This window comes from Polyodon spathula, chromosome 16, assembly GCF_017654505.1.
Source record: "Polyodon spathula isolate WHYD16114869_AA chromosome 16, ASM1765450v1, whole genome shotgun sequence".
NCBI classification, from domain to species: domain Eukaryota; kingdom Metazoa; phylum Chordata; class Actinopteri; order Acipenseriformes; family Polyodontidae; genus Polyodon; species Polyodon spathula.
In genome coordinates this window covers 34635832-34657461 of record NC_054549.1, presented here as the reverse complement: position 1 = coordinate 34657461, position 21630 = coordinate 34635832, and the positions used below count along the sequence as shown (strand labels likewise).

The following is a 21630-nucleotide window of genomic DNA, read 5'->3' as shown; positions in this document are numbered from 1 at the left end:
TGAATAGAGAATCCTGCATCATGATTCATCTAGGATTGTGATGTGTATTAAATAAGTTTACAAATAACATATTGTCTGCAGGGGATAAACGTGTGTCTGTTCAGTCAGACAACAGTGCTGCAAATGGATCTGGTAGAAAAATAAACAGCTCAAGATTAATATAAAACTGTGTTTATATGTATGTATTGTATTGTGTACAATACATACTGTACATACTGTATTGTGGATTGCCTTTGTACACATAACTGATACCTTGATGCTTAATAAGCTATTTGGAGTGTGAGACTTGTCCGGTTTCTGTTATGGTTAGCTGCAAGAAAGAGCATGCAGAACAGTATGGGAGGAAAATTACTCCTTTACTGCCAGTCCCTTTTGCTTTAGGATATACTTTTTTACTCAATATATTGAAAACTGAGTCTCTGTGTCTCTCTCTCTCTCTCTCTCTCTCTCTCTCTCTCTCTCTCTCTCTCTCTCTCTCTCCTGTTTTCAAACAGCATATTCCCAGTGAAACAGAGCTTTTAAAATGTGTCAATCACTTGGAAATGTGTGGAACTTTATAGAATTCTATTATATCAGTAAAATGTATTTGTGACTAAACATTTGAAGTTTAAACAATGCAGCTCACTGGGATATATGTATGGGGGTGGGGGCGCTAGTTTGTAAATCTTCACAAAGCAACAACCTTTGAATACTTTTTGAAGAGACACTCGTAGTTTAACTGATCTATGTGCAACATAAATACTATATTTATGAAAGACTTGCATGATCTTTAATTTGTAAGCTCGGAAATTAGGGCCTACTCCAAACTTGTGTTTTAAAAAAAAAAAAAAATACAATTAAAAGCAGGTTTATGTTTGTTCACTTTTATCACTGTTGTTATTTTAAACAAAGCAAATGAAAATCTTATGGATGCTACATTATGAAGCAGAGAGGCTTGGACTGACCTGTGTTGTGTGGGTTTCTTGTTTGTCAGACAGGGGCCATTTTCTCATTTCACAGTTCCGCTCAAAACAAAGGCCTCCTTATCCTTTCAGCTAGCTATGCTCAGAAGGGCTGACATCAGCCAACCCCCCCCCCCCCCCCCCCCAACAGGCACCTCTGCTGCCATAAGAGTCCGTCCTGGGATCTGGGAACCGCCAGAACAACCCTTTCTCATGGTTCTCTCGCTGCCAACCAGCACATGTAGTTTAGCAAATCATGCCAAGGTAGCCAGTGCTGATGAGATCATCTAATTCACTGTTGCTTTAACATGTACCTCACTATGTGGAGCACACAAACTGAGAACAGTGACCCTAGTAAATCTGTTGCAATACACAGAATTACAGCTTCACAGTTTACTGTTCTAAGCTCCATGCAGTAGACTGCACTGTCTCTCAGTAGTTAATGAGGGTATGAAGATGTTTGATTCACCTTAGCTTCTTGTGTGTGTGTTCTGCATTGATAAGTTAGATATTTTGGTTTTAACACAGTTCGTTCGCATAAAGAGTATCTGTGGACTTAATGCAAACACTTAATGATAGGATTGTCATTCCGCTCGCTAGCAGATAAATGAGTTGGTGCCATTTTTTACCTTCTCAATGTACTGGGTTGTTTTTCCTTGGTAGAGTAAACATCCTAAATGAAAAGGCAATGAGCAGGGTTGGCTCTTTGAAGTGCAGAGTTGTAAGTGTGATAACATCTGGAGTGAGGGAGAGCTTGTTCAGCTTAACCTGACCGCGAAGGCTCACAGAGGAAACTTGGAATTAATTTGTCTGTTAAAATAAAGACTGGCAAGATGGTAATCTTCATGTATTATTGTGCTATTGGTAGAAGTGAGCAGATTTTGAAAGCAGTTTTATTGTACTTCTGTCCCTTCGTTCTGTCCCTTCTTCCTTAGATTTGTTTTCCTACTGACATTTATTGACATTGAATTTTAGTAAAGACTGCATATTTAAGTTCTGTTTGTTATAAAAGTACAGTATTTTGTATCACTGGACTGCAAGGAGTTTCTTATAGTTGTTCTGACTGACCTATAGCAGCAGGATCTGTGTGAAACATCAGTAAATTTTACAGAAAAAGCCTAGCCTACTGTATATAATTCTAATAAACATTTTCAACGTATTCTGTTGTCCCAAACATTTTTGCAAAGCAGAAGTCTTTGTGTATTGTCCAGAATTGCAAAGCCCTGTGAAGTCCAAAGCAAAGGCATACAGGACTGTATTTGTTTGATTTATTAAGCAGTGTTTTTCAGAATAATTAAAAACGCAAAACCCCAGGTTAGAAGCCACAGACTCTTTTTGTCCAGTTGCCCCCTCTTTCACCACTGGAGATAAAAGTATAGATTTGGCAAGGGTAGGTAGCAAGCTTAACATGTTTCACTCAGTGCTATTGGACTGTAATACACTACATTTTACCAAAGAGACACAAATGTGGCACATATTCTGACTGAGTCAACATGTTTGCTGCAGAAGTACTTTTATCCTAGTTCTGGAGAGGGGTGTTTTTTTTTTTTCTCCCCAGAAGAGGGGAGAAAGCCTGGGGGAGCCTGGCAGATGCTGGTCTAAGGATATTTGTTTGTGTTTTGTTTTTTAAAATGATATTTTGGCCACCTTGTAAAGGTAGGTCTTGCCCTAAAAAGTATGTTAACAACACAAGTGAAGTACATACGGTATGATCCTGCCAACTGAATGCTTAAAAAAAAAAAAACCCAGTACAGAGTAGTTTCTACGTCTGTGTTTAAATTAAATTCTTAATTCAGATGTACTAGCAGCCAGCACTTCTAAATGAACGCTAACAGTACTGAGGGGGCAGATGAGGGACTCTTATTGTGAAGGAGCCTGAAGCATGCCCAGCTTTTTTTTTTTCCCTCTCTCTTCACTAGACAGCCTGCCAAGTTTCAGAGGCCCAAGGCTTTCTTGTGGGAGGACGCTGGGCTGTCTTCATGCTTCTTGGCAATGATTAAAGTGAGGTTAGTAACAAAAAAAAAAACTTCCATTTCATTCCCTTATACTTTTTTCTTCTTCTTGAAAACAGATGGCAGCCCCATATTTCCATCTGTAGTTCATTGAACTGTAAGGCACTACTTTTCTGTAAAGGTAGTGGCTATTATTGGTTATACAGCTATAGCAGTGCTTCATCCCTTTCAATGCTCAAAAGCATATTTGGAGTTGCAGTAAGAGGCCTGGGGAGCAACAGAACATGTGTTGCTGCCCTTTTTAAAGTTACTGTAACCCGGGGTGACTCATTTATTGTTCTAATTTAAAGTAAATGTGGATGTCATGTAAGCACTGCCATGCGTAAATACATACCTGACCTATGACTGTCTGCTGTTTGTACAAATTATACAAGTTATTGATTGTGAATATCTGGTTACTATGGAGTTCAGTCTGAGCTGCATTTGAAGTGTCTGATAAAAACTAAAAGTTAAGTCCTGTACCATATACAACATTGCCAGCGTTATCTTTTTTAAGCATTCATAAATTGTTCATTGTAACTGAAACAAGTAATAAAATAAAGATCACAGCTGTTTAATGTAGGGCCCCTGCTGATGTGGCTGTTTTTCATCCATTCCGTTGCTCAATGTTTCTGCAGTGACAAATTATTTTTCTTCTGTACAGTATGTTATAAATTATTGCTTCTGGCTACAGACTTGGATTGTATCTTAACAGCAAGTATTCAAGTGTTAACTTTAATCTTCTGGATATTATCTGGAGCATTTGAAGGTAGATATACAAAGTAAAGCCTACAAGTGAATCAATAAATAACAGGAATTATGAAGTAGAAGGAAGGACATGCATATTGTTTTGTATATTTAGCTGTATTCTGATTGCTGTCTATTACTACAGGCCCATTCTCTTGCAGGCCATTTGTTTTGGGGTGACATACATTTCCGGCCAGCGCTGCAGTGCACAGTGGGTGCTTTCCTCGCCTGTCTGGTTACCTAGAGACTAATTATTTCAAAGGCTGAAGCCAAAATGCATTTTGTTTCACAAAGCGGGTGAACAAGAGACACCTAACTCGCAGCTGAATTGGGAACCAGATTTTTATATAAAAAAAAGAGCTTGTGCCTAGTTTCGGTATAAAACTTTTTTCGCATACATCAAAGAAAAAGTGCCTATAATTCCAAATCTTTCACCAACAACTACCAACCATTGTTATACTGTAGCAGCAAGGCTGGTCTGCCTGTTTACTTGCATGCAGTCAGAGGGGAGTTGCTGCTTACTTTCTGGGCTATTTTTCAGATTCAGTTTTCAGTCTTAAGCAGCGTTACAGAATTCACCCTGACTGGGCCCCTTTTACAGTTGGCAACATTTCAAGTCTGATCTTTCAGGAAGGGCGTACAGTAGTGCTCTACAACACCGCTACACACACTGGCTCCTTTAACACTATGCTTGTAAATTGCTAGTAAACAGGTTGCTGAAGACATCTTCCATTTAAAACCTGTGTTGTAGTTGCTACCTTTAAACCCCGAACTGACATTGCTTTCAGTGAGGGAATGGGGAGGGAAATGCATCTTTTCATCTAAAACAGGCAGGATGTGTGGTTTTGGTATAACATCCAACTAAACAGAGGATGTTTGAGAAGCAGTGAGGCTGGAGCCTAATGAAAAAAGATTCTCAAGAAGACAGACTTTTCCTTTACAGTAGAATGACTGTTGCATACCTCATGCATATTTTATAATATCCCTGGTCTATATTATTATTATTATTATTATTATTATTATTATTATTATTATTATTATTATTTAGTCTTGTTTATTACTGTAGTGGTGTCCTGCAGCAACCTGCTTTCTGGATTGCCACTGAAATTTAGCACACAGAATCTCAAGTTTAATGCCCAAACTAAATTCTCATTGTCACATTTATTGTCAGAAAAACACAGAAAAGACTTTCACCTTTTACAGGTGTTTCAGCAAACGAATGCCCCTGAGTGCTTGGCAGTGTGACTCGGAGCACACCCGTAATGATAACTGCACAACCAAATTGAGATTGCCAGCAAAGATAACAAATGACTTGATCATTTAAAATACTTCAAACAAACAGACTTTATAAGATGTAGTTTGGTAACTATCAGAATATATAGGCCTTGTCTTTGTAATCAGATGTGATGTAGTTTTATGTCTGTAAAAGATGACGAGTCTATGAAGCCACTGCTGTCGTTATTCCAGAATATCGGATTCTGAACAACATGGACCTGAATAAGAAAGGGATAAAAACCTAGACCTTGCTTTGCTTTGGCGAGAATATCTTTCTGGTTTATTGTGACATAAGACTTTGTGAGCAACTTGGAGTATTTCTGTTTCTAATAAATCAGGGTTAGTGTTTTCAGTAACTCTGCCAGCCATCGTATTTCACATTGCTATCAGAAGCCACATGTTAAATATTAGCAACAAAAAAATAATACAAAGTAAAAGCTGTGCCTTTAAAGTGTGTGTGTAATATTGGCTTTCCTGTATTTTTTTTGTTTGTTTTTGTGTGTGAGTATAAGAGAAAGTTGTGATTGTATGCAAGGACTTAATCAACAGTATCCAATAATAATAAAACACTTCTTGCTAAATATATTGAAATGTTACATACAAACGCTGAGGGTACACTGATAATTAATTTGCAGGCTGAGAGCTACAGTACTGTTGTACAGCACACAAACACAGTGGTAAGGACATCTGTAATTTTAAAAACTCTTCAAAGTGTAAGGATCATTGCAGTTTTACAGTATTTCGTAGAGCTGTGACCATTTATTATTACAGAGGAAAGCCTTCCAACGGGGATTACCGCAAGGATCACGGAGATCAAAGCCGCAGCCCAGTTGAGAGAGTTGCAGCGCCCACCATGAGCATCCATCCCAATCACATGTATGCACCCACCATCCCCAGTCTGGCTATGGATCAACCGTTAGCACTGACCAAAAACAGCATGGACGCAGCCAGGACAGTCGGCATCTCGCCAACTGTGAGCCCCATTGAACGGCAGCAGGTAGGAAAATAAAATGCATTGCACGGTCCAGTATTCATAATGTATGACTGTTTGTTTGTTTTTTGTACCACTTTTAGAAAAGGCTGTTTGACATTTTTAAGCTTGTATTACTGTTTGAAGCTGGCACAGTTTGAAGACAACCAGTTAAACTGGATCGATAAAAATAGGGTTTGGACTTTCTAAATCCAAAAGCTCTGTTTTAAACCTTTCTTGGGTAAAAAAAAAATATCCATTAAGCTTAGCTTTTAAGATGTATGTTGTAACTTACCTCTTGGATAGGGCCTGGGTACTATTGATTGTTTTTCAGTACAGTTGTATGAACCTCTTAATGGATGCTGTAAAAACCCAGTAGTGTATATATTTCCTAGGATGTTATTTAAAAAAAAAAAAAAAAAAAAAACATTTATTTTACTTCACTTTCCTATAGTTACATTAACCACGTGTCGTCTTTTCCATTTTAGAATCGTCCATCTGTAATAACATGTGCCTCAGCAAGCAATCGAAACTGCAACCTTTCTCACTGTCCCATTACCCACAGTGGCTGTGTCTCGGCCACAGCTTCCAGTTACAGGAGACCCTCCAACAGTAAGTGAAATTGCACTCCACTCATAATCAGAAACTTCTTTTAACTGTTTTGAATGCCTCAATTATCTGCAACTGTGATTTTAGGAAAGTAGTCATGGATGGTTTGTTTAAAGTCATGAAATGACTTTAAACAATGAGAACACTTCACGTTTATTTTATTTATATATATATATATATATATATATATATATATATATATATATATATATATATATACACACACAATGTTTTAACCCCAGTGTTCAAAGAAACACACACAGAAAATAAACTTTTAATATTGCATAAGTCTATAGTTAAACATACTTTTCATGAAAAAAGAGTTCTCACCAGTCCTGAGAAAGCCACTTTCAATTCTCCTGTGAATTTAGTTTTGAAGGCTAGACCCAGACAAGGAAGAAATAAAGTCCTCTTTTTGGACGCCCCAATGAGGATTCTGTTTGGGGTGTTTCCTTGTACTCTTGACAGTATACAGTAATATAAAAAGGCTCTAATCTCTATGTTTGTGTTTTAAGATCTTACTATCTATAGGAACTGGGATCAGCATTGCATTTTAACGTTGAAAAAAAAAAAATCTTTTAAAGCAGCCAAATATGAAGCTACATCTGTGTGACAGGACAGAGCTGGAACGTGTATACCAGTAATATAGAACATGATGCTGCCACCTATGTAATGTTAACCGTTTTTGTTTTGGATTTTCCTCTTAGCTGGCGTCGTGCCAGTCGTGACCTCATGCATTCCTCTGAATAGGAGGATGGATTATGCTATTGGTCTGTGATCAGTGTTTTGCAAAGATGAGGATGCAGTATTTGAGTGTGCTCCATAGTAATGTCTGGGACTTCGAACACATGTACTATGCATATCCTATACTATTTATTATGCATTTCTATCATTTTTGATGAGTTACTGGGTATAATATTATTTAATTGCACATGAAAATGAAATGTCAATAGCATATGGCTTTGAAAATCTGAAAAGTCTTTTCTACCATTGGAGACTAAAAACTATAGATACTTTTCTCAGTACATTTTCTGTATGTTCAGCTGTAGCATCAGAATTTACCTTGAGAATATGAGGCAATACAGATGCGTATTGCTGCTGCTTCTCAATGAAAATGACATTCTAGTACTAAGCCTTTTTTTTCTCCTCTTTAGCTAACACTGCATGTGACCCAGTGATTGAGGAGCACTTCCGTCGGAGCCTTGGGAAGAACTACAAGGAGCCAGAACCGGTCACAAAGTCTGTTTCTATTACCGGGTCTGTAGACGACCACTTCGCCAAAGCTCTGGGTGAAACATGGCTTCAGATCAAGGCTGCCAAGGATGGTGTGTCAAGCAGCCCTGAGTCTTCTTCTAGGAGGGGCCAGTCCCCCCCTTCCTCCCACATGGTCAACCACAATCACTCCCCTTCGGTAGTCTCATGAAGAGTGGACAACAAACCCTTCAGCAGAGAAGAGTGACATGCATGGTTTGGCTGAGCTTCGTACTGTGCTTGAAAAAAAAAAAAAAAAAAAAAAAGGGAGGGGGGAGGATCTTTTTTTAAAACATGCTCGCTTACATTGCTTGGCATTGCGGAAATAAAAGGGTGCCCACAATAATGAAAAAAAACAAAACTAGCAGGAACTATTAAATTAGGAGTTGTACCAAACATCATAGCATCCTAATCTCCTGCCTTACCAAAGAAATCTCTGATGCAAATCTGATGCCCCTATGAGAAAAAAGCCATGCTTTCACTGGTAGACCCAAGTGCTTTCTTCTTTTTTTGTGCTTTTTTTCTAGTTTCTTGCGTGTAGCAATTGTGTGGTTTGCTTTTGTGATTTTCTTCTGTTATATAATGTTGTATGTTTTTACTTGAAAAGAGTGGCCAGGTCTGATTTGCACTATTGGAAGATGGGTAGGGGTTGTTTGTCAAATTCACATCAGATATACTTGTTTTCTTTGTATTTTGAGGGCAAACTGCTGACAATAATGGTTAGGTGATGCTGCATCGTTCTACACGAAAGCAAAACTAGCTTTTGCAAGGGAAAGTCTCATACAGGTTACAGACCTTTCTATCTCTCTGTCTTTGGACTAGTTTATATGCTTGGTGCTTACAACTGGACTGCATTATTTTCAAAACATGGGCATTTTTTTTTTTTTTTTCTACTTGTGTGCTAAACAATGCAGTTTGCTAGAATAGAGCTGAGGTTTGTAGTGCTAAAAGATGCATGTTTTAAATAGCTGGTATCTATTAATGTATAGACATTATGAATCTTAATACTATTAGCTTTCTTTCAGATTAGTTTGTCAGTAATGGTTCTAGATAAACTTACTGCTGGTACAGTTGTACTCCAATATTTTTTATTTTATATTCATTATGGTAAAAACCAGCAACAGAGGACAGCCTCCGGACAGGCATTCTATATAAACAGTTAGAGCTATACAATGTTAATCCGTGGTACAGGATGATATAGCTTTGTGCATGACTGAATAAAAAAAGGTAATTCTTAACAACGGCAGCCCAGTCTGACTACAAGAGGACATACTCCCTAAAAACATGTCTGTGCAATCAAACTGTTTTAAAAGCTCAAACTTCTACCTTACAAACATCTGGGCTGTGTAACAGATTTTTTACAGCTCGTGAAATTATTATTTTGATTTTTTTTTAAACTTATCGACCTGTGCCAAGGCAGCATACATTCCTCCGTTAGAGAACATTGTACAGGTATTCCATTACTTTATATTATTTGTGCTGTACTGATAGCTACTAACTAGAAATTAGGATGATAGAGGCAGTCATAAATAACACAGCTGTGCTTTTACTGAACGACTTATCTTCTTACATTTGTGTCTTTTCTAGAAGTCATACATACGCCCATGCATTCCGTCATCCCAATTCGGTTTATTTTTGGACTTTTAAACAGTTACCTTGTAAAGCACTAAATCAGATTTTGTTAAAAAAAAAATAGTAATAAAGGTATCTAGTTGTGAGACAGCTATAAAATAATTGATATACAGTATAGTCTTTACATTTATTCTAAGGTACAATGCAAAATACTTTGATACTGTAAATTCAAACAAACATCTTGAAGAAAAAAAAGACACAACATGAGCTTGACCCACAGGTTTCTACCATTGGAAATTGTTCTATACTGGGAAAGCGAATCACATATACATTTCACTACCATTTTATTTGGTATTTCATATTCTTTTCTGCTTTGGCACTCAGTATCCTACTCCCTGTAGGAAAATCACTAAATAATAAAAATATACACTTTTTTTATATAGTAACTTTAAGACCATCATTACGCTGCGCGTAAAGAATGTACAGAAAAAAATCCGTAGGTATTTTTTGAGGAACAATTAATTTGTTAATGATATGTAGCTATTTAATTTTTCCCTGTCCTTTTTATTGTAATCATGCAGGTTTGTTTTTTGTTTGGAGAAAAAAAGTTGATCTTTTTTTTTTTTTTTTTTTTTAGATTAGTCTGTAATAAGGTTTAAAAAAAGTGCAGGAACACAGTTATTCTATGAGAACACTGCATTAGCATTAATAGCCCCTAGTTTATTATTGCTAAAGGCTACTGAGCATTGTAACAGTAGAATATTAAACACTGAAGATGCTGTTCTGTGGACAGTTGCCTCTTGTGTATGAGATAATTGAACAAAAATATCCACACATTTTCAGGTTTACCTGTCTGAGATAGGTAACTGTCACACTGAGATCACCACACTTACCTGGTCTGTCTGGGATTAATTATACTTTTATTTAAATAACTGAACTGCACAGCCAGGCATGTGTGCTTTTTGGAAAAATGTAAACTGAAACCCCAAACCGTTTAGAATTGTGTTCACATGGAAGGAGCATCTACAGTGTACTTCTAAATATCGGAAACTGTAATTCTGTATTATATCCCTCCTTTTGTGGCCTTGTTTCTCCTGAATAAAAAGGTTTTGGCAGGCCACCTTTTTTGTACTTAAAAGTAGCCTCAATGAACAATAAAGTGCTCTTAAACCACAATTTTGTGTTATTTGTATATTTCTGTGTTTGTCATATTATTGAACCAAGTAACAAGACAACCAGTATGCCAGTTTCGTCACCGTCAACCAATCAGATTTGCTCACATGACAAGATAAGAGCAAACTGGATATTGTACCAGGCTGGAGATGATCACAGTCTTCAAATCAACAGTTTCTTACCTGGCTTCAGCTTAACTTGGGAAAGGGTCAAAGCTGCCAAAGTTCCTTCCTTAGCAGTACACCCAAAAAAAACCCCAAAAACATAAGCTACATTTTCTCCCTCTAATTCCCATAATAAATGCCATCTGCAAGCTTTTACTATACTGTTGCAACTGTATTGCATCATCATTCTTGAGGGTGGTACACGCTGTGCCAGAAAATAAATCATGAACTTTTAGTTGTCTGCGATGATAATTTGTATGTTTTTTCAAGAAAAAATAATTGATAACCATGACATTGGCCTAATACAGATGTCACAACGTGGTCATGTGACTAAGTTTCTGCTGTACAGACAGTACATGAGTTACTAGGCCCTACTCACAAAACTCTTTGGAATGTTTTCTGTGCAAGTTATATTTGATTCTGTCACTGAGGTTCCATTTAAGGTAGTATCTAGTAGACGTTAACCATTTCACTGCCACACTGTTTCAACATCTGGACATACCAATGATACAAATCTTTTTCACCTGTTGATTTTTCTTCATGTTTGATCAGGCATGGCATTCCCCATTAAATAAGCATGTGGGGATACTTTTATTTTTGTTCACAATGTCAAACTTTATTTCCTCCAAACTGGAATTTCACATATTTGGAGTTTGGCTCAGAAACAACCCCATTAACAAGTTAACCACTCCATTACTGAGATTCATTACTTATTTGGAGCAGCCATGCACCTACAAGCAGAAAACAACCAAATGTCATGTCTGACTTATTCATCTTGAAAACTACATGAATTTGCATGGTTAGAGTAAGCTTACTCTCCTGCTGCTAAGGAAACACATTTCCTTCATTGTCTGGGTCAAAGCTTCCTGAGGATGTGGTAACTCCTACAGTCCCTGCTGCATGAAGCATTATTTGACAGAAAGATTCATATTTAAATGGCAGTGTGTTTAAAAACATCCTCATAAAAAAGTGGAATGGTTATGCATTTTTTTATTAGTATATGTTTTGCAACTTTTATTTTTGACCCAAAAGACAGACAAGCTGTTGATGCCTGGAAAAAGGTACACAATTAAGCATAATACTAGCAATGGAACACATTAAAACAGTACAGTTCTAATATAGAAATTATTAAGAATGTTTTATTCTACTTTTGAAAGCATACTTGTACTCTACATGCTCACTGCCACAAACTTAGTTTAACATTTTGCATTTAATTCATCGAAAGTAAATAATGAGAAGCAAAGCAAAAAATAAAGTTTCCATCCAACAAAGAAAACAGAAAAAAATGATGTATTACAAAACTGATAAAAAAAATGTAATATTGTAGACTGTACGAGGAAGAAAACATCTCTCTTTTTAGACAAATATCTACATTTATACATGTTCTTTTATTGCTTTATTACCATGTTTTTAAAGTCACTTCAATAGTTGTTTACGTTTAACCTTTTTAATCTGTTCCAAAAAAACAACTTCATGCACCATTGTAAATTAAAGGGTGAAAGACCTATAGGTTCCGCTCACAGTACCACACTTACACATTCCAACAGCTGTGTTTTTTACAACGTCCTGACTGTTGAAAGCGGGTTGACATCAGATACCAGGTGTTAATTAAGTGGAAGGACTGTCTATCTCCAGGATGCTAACGTAATTCATTTGAAGTAAAACAAAAATAGACAAATGTCTTGGCATCACATTCATGTCACCTGAGATGAACCCACCCTTAACGGCTTTTACGTGCGCATTTATAAAAGAAACACGGTATGCCCATTAAATGAAAGCTTTGGTGACTTTCCGAAAGGTAAACACAAACTGTTTCAAGACTAGAAATAAATGGCAAACTCCCATCTGCTTTTGAGGTGTTTCCCAGTTTTGTATTGCTTAGTAAATCAGAGTCAAAATAAGACAGCAATTGAAAAATGGAAACTACAGAGCTGCAATGAGATTTCGATGGCAGTTCAAGTGGTGCTGCTTATGCCCGGTCAATATCTTGGTTTTGTATGTTGCTAAACAGGGATGAAGAACACAGTACAGCTCCACCTTACTGACGTCATCCTCTACCTCAGATGCTTTCATCGTCGCTCATATCCCAGATCTGCAACAGAAGACCAGACACATAAATGACATTCCCAGAATCTGTGCAGCAGTCTGTGACTCATCATGATACACTGTGAGTATGTAGTATAATTGTATCATAAACCCACATGGTTAAAACAAAACAGTTTCAACAAAATACGTTCAAACTACTTTAGTGTAATGTATTTGTAAATAAAAATATCAGAGCTTTTGTGACTAAAAAAATAAAAATAAAAAAGGAAGTACAATAGCCGATTGGCAGTACAAGTATAGAGAATGCTTTGAAGCTATTGGTTTTGAAAATGTCACTTTTTATTATGGAATAAACCAATGTCTACAGCAAGAGCACATATACTACAGTGAGAGCATATACACTACAGCAGTAAAATAGCAAATCCCTAAGCTGATATTTATGTTGAAGAACAAAATTGATTCCAATGACAAACTCAACACAATGTGTCTCACAAGTTTTACAGTCTGATTAAGATCTTCACACTAACATGCAATTTGCACCATTTTTTGTGAAAGGAAAACAGTTGATCTTTCCCATGCTTCATCACGAGAAAAAAAATTAATTGATAAAATGTTTTGTGCAATTTCCATTCTCAGTGGGGAAAAGGCAAAATCCACGTATTCATTTAAAATTTGACAGAACTGAAGTCTTATTCCACCAACACCACATACAAATTCCACCAGATAGAAAGAACACAGTAGTATATAAAACATAGAAAAAACATCTTGCTATGGTACAGTATTTCAGCGACCATTCATTATTTTGCTAACTGTTGTTCTTTTCTATTAGAAACAGATGCTATTTATTGGACCCTATAGTTTCAGGTTGGCCCAGACCAGTAACATACAAATCTAAATAATTCTGCCACAGAAAAGACTCTGTTATACTGATTTGATCTCCAGGTTATTCCTGGAACAAAGAAAAAAAAAAAAAAGGAGACTAGTTTGTTTACAGTCACTCTGACACATCTATGCTCATATTAACAAAAACAAAGCCACAGCAATTACTAGTATTTTTATATCTTTCCATTTCCCAAAACAGGTATTAATTTCACATAGACACCAGGTGGTCTATTTTAAAGCTCTTTACAGTGACGGATCTAAATGGTGTCCCCTTTTACCCTATAGTATCTATATAGCTCTATATACTCTGTATGATCCTATCTGTCTTGCTAGGGGTTACCCCCAGTGTGATTTAATATCCCCCAAATTAACATCAATTAATACAAAAGCAATACAGTGGAATGAAATTATTGCTTAGGGTCAGGAGTTTTAGGGTGACTATATTTCAATCCAGATATTTCGTTTCAGATTTGACTCCCATGACATTTGAATAAATGTGGCAGGGGTTACAATTGAGAAAACATTAAAGACAAATAAGACTCGGAAATACAAAGACAGCACACCAGGAGCATATGCTGGTTTGTCTACAGCTTTGACATAAGAACATATACGCATATTATTTGAAACTATATTATTGATCCTTTTAAAATCCCAAAATATAAAAAGTTTTGCAATGTGAACAAAAATCCATTTATTAATTTAAAAGAATTCTGTTGATTGGCATAATCACTGGAAACCAACTGGGTTTCATAATATGTTAAATTGTGGTTTAAATGCATACTAATACAATGCAATAACGGAGCTCATGTTTAATTAGTGATTTTTGAAATGGGTAACTTATGTATATCATTACGGTTACATAAAAAAAAAAAAAAACACTTTAGCAATAAAACATTAAAGCAAGTTTAAATTTAGCAATTTGGTTAAAAAATAAAAAAAAAACTTACAATTTAATAGTCTTACTAACACACATAACTTTTATTAAATTAAAGCCCGGGTAAGTCTCATTTAATTCTTAAATGCCCTCCCTCTTATTTTTAGATGCAATTCAAAGCTCTCTCTCTCTCACGAGAATGATCACATGACCAACATGTGGGTGTTCCCAGTGTTTTGCTATGATGATGCACAGAACCGTCTGTTGTCAGGTTTGTATCTGCAAATGAATTGGTACTGGTTCCAAATGTGTAAATCCACAACTACAAAACATACACAATTACATATTGTTCACTTGGGCTGTCCAATGAGGACATATAATGAACTGTTCTGCCAGCATAAGCAACACAGACTACAAGTTACAACAAGAAAGAGCTTTATTGCCATTTCTAAAGTGTTATGTTTATGCAACACCTCTGCTCAAAGAGCCCCAACACTGCCAGTGGCTTTTTCATATCTCTGTCAATAACGCTTTCTTCAATCTAAATTTTATCACAGTATATTTGTTCTTTTTTTCTCATTCGAAAAAAGTGCCTGCAAAGTAATCAAATCGATAAGCTAGAAAAGCAGAGGCTGAAACAGACCTGTTTACAGCTGTATAATACCAAGGCACACTCTTCGTTGTTGTTAGTGTCCTTTTCAAGTAACTTAAGAGGTTTTTTGGTTTTTTTGGTAAGTTGTCAAAAAAGCATATGATAGTGCCTTGCTACCTATAAAATGTATATCCACTGGGCAGGGATGGTTGTGTGACTTTGTATTTTGTCACTGAAATAAATTGCATTTTTATATTAAAAAAAAAAAACGAAAACGCTCCAGCCTAAAAAAATAATAATTAAAAAAAAAGATTCATTCAAGAAAGCTTTGAAACATGTTCTGCAAAATATCCTTGATCCACTGAGACATGACATATGTAGTTTTGGTAAACTTGACAAGAACTCCGAAAGCCCTGAGATCACCAAAATCTTTCAGGTTTTTTTTTTTTTTTTTAAAAAGTGATCTCATAAGCTTTTGTTATAACCAACAGATTCAAGCGTTCAGAGACAAAAGTAAACCGTATGAAAAATGCATTGTATATGGATTAATGTCATGTTTTGCTAAGCAGCTGGGATCAAAGGGTTAAGGATCTGGGCCAAAGCCTTTGCTCACTTTTGTTGTGCTGCACACCTGGGGGAGTGTGGGCTCAGGCTGCTGCAGGTTAATGATAGACAGGGCCACAACAACATAGCCCTTTATTCCTATGCACCTGGGAGTCCTCTAGAAGCTTCTTACCTGATTCAGCTTTCTGTACCATTCAGATGCAAATTAAAACTTAGTACAAATGTACCCTGTTGGAGACACACACTCTCTCTCGCACACAAACACAGACATTAGCATTGGTTGTTTTTTTCTCCTTTGAAGCCTCTGGGTCTAGTTCCTGTCCAATGAATGAAGTGTGCATTGTGGAGCTCCCATCTTCCACTCATGAAGAGTGTGACACACTCATTTCTACTTCAAAGTCTGGTTCCTCTCCTAACGTGTCACGCTCCTCAATTAATCATGTTTGCAGAACGTTTCGACAGGATGTCTCCTTTCCACGCTTGTTAGCCGAGCTCAAACCAGGTTTCAGATCTGAGATGTTTCTGAAATGCTGCTGGTATCTGTCTTTCTGAATACAGACAAAAACACTGTCACCCGGGAGTCCCTAAATTCTGATTCTTTTTATTTCATTTTGAGATTTATTTAGCCACTGTATTTAAGGCATATTAAAAACATTTCAATAATGTAACATTAAAATATAAAATACCTTAAACTCAATCTCAGTTTATATTTTATCAAACATATGTCAAAATGAATATTAGACACTGCCCACACCTTTATCAGAACATTTACTTGTTTATATAAGCTTTATTTGGCTCCTGGAGTTTCCACTTTGAAACAGTGAAGTGTTATCATATGTTTAAATCACGAATCTGTACATTTGGTCAAACATCCCTATAAAGGATGCTGTAGAAAAACCATGGTAAAAAACTAATTGATAAAGCCCAGATAATGTATAGTATAGTCATCCGTTAACATGCAAATTTGAGATCCACTGTTGCTTAGGTCATTCAAATAGACAGCAGTACATTAATAAAACTGTTATAATTGCTACAATATCTTTTTGATAACTTATCTTGAGCTAAAGACACTGAATTGCCTGCTGCCATCGTATTTTATTATATTACAGTAATACTTGACACAAGAATGGTGTTTAAATTGTACTCCACTGTGCATTTAAAAAAAAAAAAAAAAAAAAAAAACTTAAGGTTGTTCTGATAACAACAAAAAAAGTAGTTTTTATAAACAACCCTTTTTGTGGTTCTGGCATATTTGCACCGCCTTGTTTTCCAAAACAGTTCAACTATAATTATGTGTATCATTATTTTAAATTACACGTTGCTTCTTAAGTCTTCTAAATTGTTCCAGCATTGTATAAATAAACACCACAGAAGTTTTTCTTTTCTTTTTTTAATTGAAGCTAATCAATTTGAACATATTTAACTCAGGGTCCCCATATTTATTTCTCTTGACTGATCTGACAGCATGTGTTCCTCTGTGTACTTTACAAAGCAAGGTAACTTAATATAATGATATACAGTTAGAGTGCTAAGCTACTGAGCTGTAGTAATGCATCACCCTCCTATATACAGAGGCTTTAGAAACAAACTGCAGCATACTGTATCTAGTGCTTTACAAAATAACAAAGATAATTCTACAGCCCAACTTTAGGGTGATTTACAAGTATTTTAACACTTTGATTTTACAGTTCCAAAGAATACCTGGGGTCTTTACTGTAGTATATTAAGTCTCTGGGTGTATAATTATTACTTCTCAAATGCACTTGAGACATAAATAGAGAGCACTAAGAGTATTCTCAGTATTGTACTGTTCAACTGTCGTGCTATCGGGGCAGGGAGGGTGCCCATTAATGAAAATGAAGTCCCTACACAATTTGCTGTATTCGTTAGTCACTGACACAGTGGATTCACAGAGTTTCTATCTATAGGCTAAATTACAGGCATCTAAAAACTGCCATGCTGTTCTTTTTAAGATCTCATCCTAAACTTTCATCTATAGTACAGTACTGCATTTTGAGTCAAGCTAGTCTGATTTGCAAGGAATTCAGAACACCACACCACTAAAATTGATGGCTCAATTAGGACAAAGCCTAACTGCAAGGGAAGGGACTTGAGCAGGCATTTGAACATATCTGTCTGTCTGAGCACATCAATGCTTCAGACTGCTAGTCACTGTATATAACTGCCAGTTTTGATTTCTACTGAATATTCTGCATCTGTGGAACAAAAAAATATTGTTCATTTGTTTATGCATGACCAGCTTATACAAGTTTAAGAAACCGTGTAAAGCTTATGTTAAAACAAAATTACATAAAGCATACTTTGTGCAAATTGAGCACGGTGTAATTGATGAACTGTAACATGTAACCAGCGCAAACACAGAGGATCCTCATAATTTCACATTACAGTATGAGATCAAAAACATTTTTTTTTTAAATCTAATTATATACATAAGAAACACCAGCTATTGAACTAAATAGCAAAAGTATTGAGTGATGTAACTGTAATTACTAATGCTACAGCTGCTGCCGTGGAAACTATTAACTGGATCTTACTTGATATAACATGTTTTGATTTTCAAAGGGATGCTTCTTTCTTGAAGGTAAGAACACCAAAGAGGCAAGATGTTTTGTATAAAACACACAGCTTATCAGATTACAACCAACTGTAAACTGGAGCATGTACAGGAGAATAGGAGGGTATAATCTGGAGAAGATACACAGACAGACAAACACAGACAGACAGTTGGATGGACAGACAGACATAAGGACCCCAAAAAAAGGTCATAAAACTGGACAGTTGGGTAAATGCTTTGGCTTTCAACATACTCTATGCTAGTTATTTCTCAGTATTTGTAGTTCTAATTTTGTCTTGTAATGAACTCCCCTTTTTAGCCACGTAGTACAAAGATGAAATGCTTATTAGGTATGTCGTGAGCAGTGTGGGTTGTTCCCATCACCTGAGGAGCTTTTGCTACCAATCTTGAACATGTATGGTACTACGACTACTAGGCAAGGACAGAAATATTGGCATGCATCAATTTCAAAACCACTTCTATTTCCATACCTGCTACACTACATTGACATTCCTTATTTTACAAAGGCTTTCTGAAAAAGCAGGATGATAATTATATCTGCTATGAACACATTAACATTCCTGAAACAAAGCCTATTGGTGGGTTTTCATACAATTCCCAGATAAAAATATACCAGTTGATGCACGACATTCATTGGTATTAGGTGACCACAGTTTCTGTAAACATTTAAATGTTTTTTTTTTTTCCAAGCTTGCACCCCCCCCCACCTACTCCTAGAGAAATAATAAAAGCAGTGTGACCTGTCATATTTTTACCGTAGCCCTTGTCCTATGGCTATCCCCAGGACATCCTCCAGCATATCAGATTTTAGAAGTGCCAAAATGTCATGAATGGAATGGTGAATGGAATATTACATCTTTGGAGCTTATTAGCTAGATGAACAATTACTGCTAGAAAACCCATGATGTGGATTGCTAATTGTGCTGCTTGGTTTAAACCATCCTGCTTTGTTCTGTCGATTCAAACTGTTCACACTATTACTGTTTTTGGTGTAGTGTTCCCAATACATGCAGTGCAATGGCGTTCCAGACAGTAAGATATTAAGCCACATCTTTTTTTCAAAACCTTTCCCATTTTGATTTTGGGAGACACATTGTGTCCACAGTTACAATGGCAAATGTTAAGCGGAAATGAAGGGGTGGGGTTTAGAAAAAACAGCCGTGACATCAACTTCCTGCCTAGACAGCATGCAAGTATAAAACTAACAGAATTGGTAGAAAAGGGCACTTAAAACACCCCTAATGCAGACGTGATGTCTTGGTTGTAGTAATTATGATCTTTAATAATCCCAACCCTCTCAAAAAACAAAAACAACTGTGAAAGTGATCTATAGACCTGCTCCACCACATAGCTTTACACTTGTATATTGCTTATGTACTAAATGCCAATCTTCCCCTGCATTCCCATTCCAACATTTGCAAATGCCTTTAATTATATGCATAACTTCAGATAATGCGGATCCCCACCAAAACAGAGCATTTAGTGACCAGTCCTGGCTTCGGCATGCAATAAAAAACAAATGTTCCCTCAACTTGAATGCATTGAAATGGTCAGGTGTTAATTAGGTTCTGGATTTTATACAACACATTTTTAGGTGTTTTATTTTTGTTGGCTTGGTGGTGGTCCAACATATTATCTTGATTTTTGGATGTAAATCTGTATTGACCTTGTGTAGGTGCTTTAATGCTTGCTGTTATAAGACAAATACCCGTAACACCCTGTTTCTGATCAATTTCTCACTGTATGCAATTGCTCTCGAAAATATTAAACACCCAGCTCTGGAATGCGTGCTTCTGGTACATTGTAGCCATAAGAATTTGTTGCATCTACAAGTGGAAAACAACTTTGTAAATTTACATTAATTAAGAAAAAGCAGCCAAGAAGTTAGCCCACTCAATAAGTGGCTTTTACTATCCACACTACATGGGTGGGTATAGCTAGCCCTGTTAAATACATACAAAACAAAACCACAGCACTTTTTTAAAAAATCAAATTACAAACATCAAACTAATACAAAGGCTTACTTCAAAAAGTAATGGTTTTTCCATTTGCTAATTTTACCTGGGTATATATGCCTGTATTTCCTACTGGTTATATATGACTAATATATATATATATATATATATATATATATAATATAATATATATTATTTAATTAGCTATAGTTTAACTACTGACATATTAAATTGCTTCTAAACAGTCACAGAGCTGTGTAACATCAATGTGCCAGTAGGGATCTTAAAATGGAACTCTATATTTGGTATTTTTTAAAACTCAAGATACATTAACTCCAGATAAGATGCTGGTTCATGTTCTCTATTGTTAAGTACACCCAGACGAAGTCAGGACATGAGCAGCGGAGCCCTACTCTCCCTTTGGTTCTTTCTGTTACGAACAATACCACAAGATCTCAATCTGGGCTGTATAAACACAAGGGGAAGCTGCAAGCAATTAGTTTTAAGCAGTGGCCAAAGAAAGCACAACCTTTAAATGAAACAACCAACTCATACATTATTGCAAATTATTTTAGATTTTTTTGATATTTTAATAAAGCTGGTAATTATTTATTATTATTAATAATAAAAATAATAATAATAATAATAATAATAATAATAATAATAATAATAAAAACATGAAACAAACAGTGGGGATTTTTTTAATAAACACACACAACTAAAAGGCCAAGCAAGATAATTGTTTTAAATCTGTTCTGATTAATCAATTATAGCTTGTGTTCAGCGTGTCTACTTTTTGTCTTTTCAATAATCGTAGTGTTTACAGCTGCACCCCCATAATACCAGATACTAAGGTGAGGACACTAAACACGTTTTCACTTTGATTTTGAATTTCTGCCCAATTTCACCTTGTACAGAACTATAGGTGTGTGTTTCTGATGACATTATAGCACAGTTTCAAACTTCACCCTGAGCCTTACAAATGTAAATGGATGCACTGTGACGTTTTACACCCACTGCTTCTTAATGAATAATGGTTGTCAAATATGGTAAGGAGTGTAACTGAGCATACAGAATGAAAAACAAACAAACTTGGCAATAATAACTGCTGTCCTTGACAACAGGTGGCTCCTGAAAAAATTGTGGAAAAAGAAAAAAAACAGACTGTCCTCCACGAAGATCTGACATATCTAAGGAAAATAAGTAAGTACAAAGGTTGAACACTGAGAGATGAGGTGGGTCAAATAACCCAAGAGAAAAAGGCGGACTGCCATTATATTTGGAGCAATTACTGTAAGGGTCAGGAAAGGTGCATCCAAGCAAAAACAACAAAAAAAAAGGTTGTGCAAATGAAACTTTGAACGACAAGAAAAAAAAAAAATACATTGCTAAAATAGAAAAGATTCTAACATGGACAAAATCCCAGTT

The 21630-nt window shown here is 36.1% G+C and overlaps 2 protein-coding genes across 4 annotated transcripts in view; one reads left to right on the top strand and one right to left on the bottom strand.

Moving 5' to 3' along the window:
* Nucleotides 1-8140, top strand: part of LOC121329015 (transcription cofactor vestigial-like protein 4) — a 40974-nt gene extending 32834 nt beyond the window's left edge. For 2 of the 3 annotated variants that reach the window (XM_041274202.1, XM_041274201.1), the window contains 4 exons: nucleotides 2861-2947; nucleotides 5726-5951; nucleotides 6413-6536; nucleotides 7688-8140. In XM_041274202.1, the coding sequence (XP_041130136.1) occupies nucleotides 2861-2947; nucleotides 5726-5951; nucleotides 6413-6536; nucleotides 7688-7956 (706 nt within the window). In that variant the 3' untranslated portion in view covers nucleotides 7957-8140. The remainder of the gene's footprint in view (nucleotides 1-2860; nucleotides 2948-5725; nucleotides 5952-6412; nucleotides 6537-7687) is intronic. The other variant, XM_041274203.1, reaches the window with a different exon arrangement.
* Nucleotides 8141-8349: 209 nt separating this feature from the next.
* Nucleotides 8350-21630, bottom strand: part of atg7 (ATG7 autophagy related 7 homolog (S. cerevisiae)) — a 52730-nt gene continuing 39449 nt past the window's right edge. Inside the window, exon 19 of the mRNA XM_041274200.1 lies at nucleotides 8350-12785. Coding sequence (XP_041130134.1) covers nucleotides 12753-12785 — 33 coding nt within the window. The 3' untranslated portion in view covers nucleotides 8350-12752. The remainder of the gene's footprint in view (nucleotides 12786-21630) is intronic.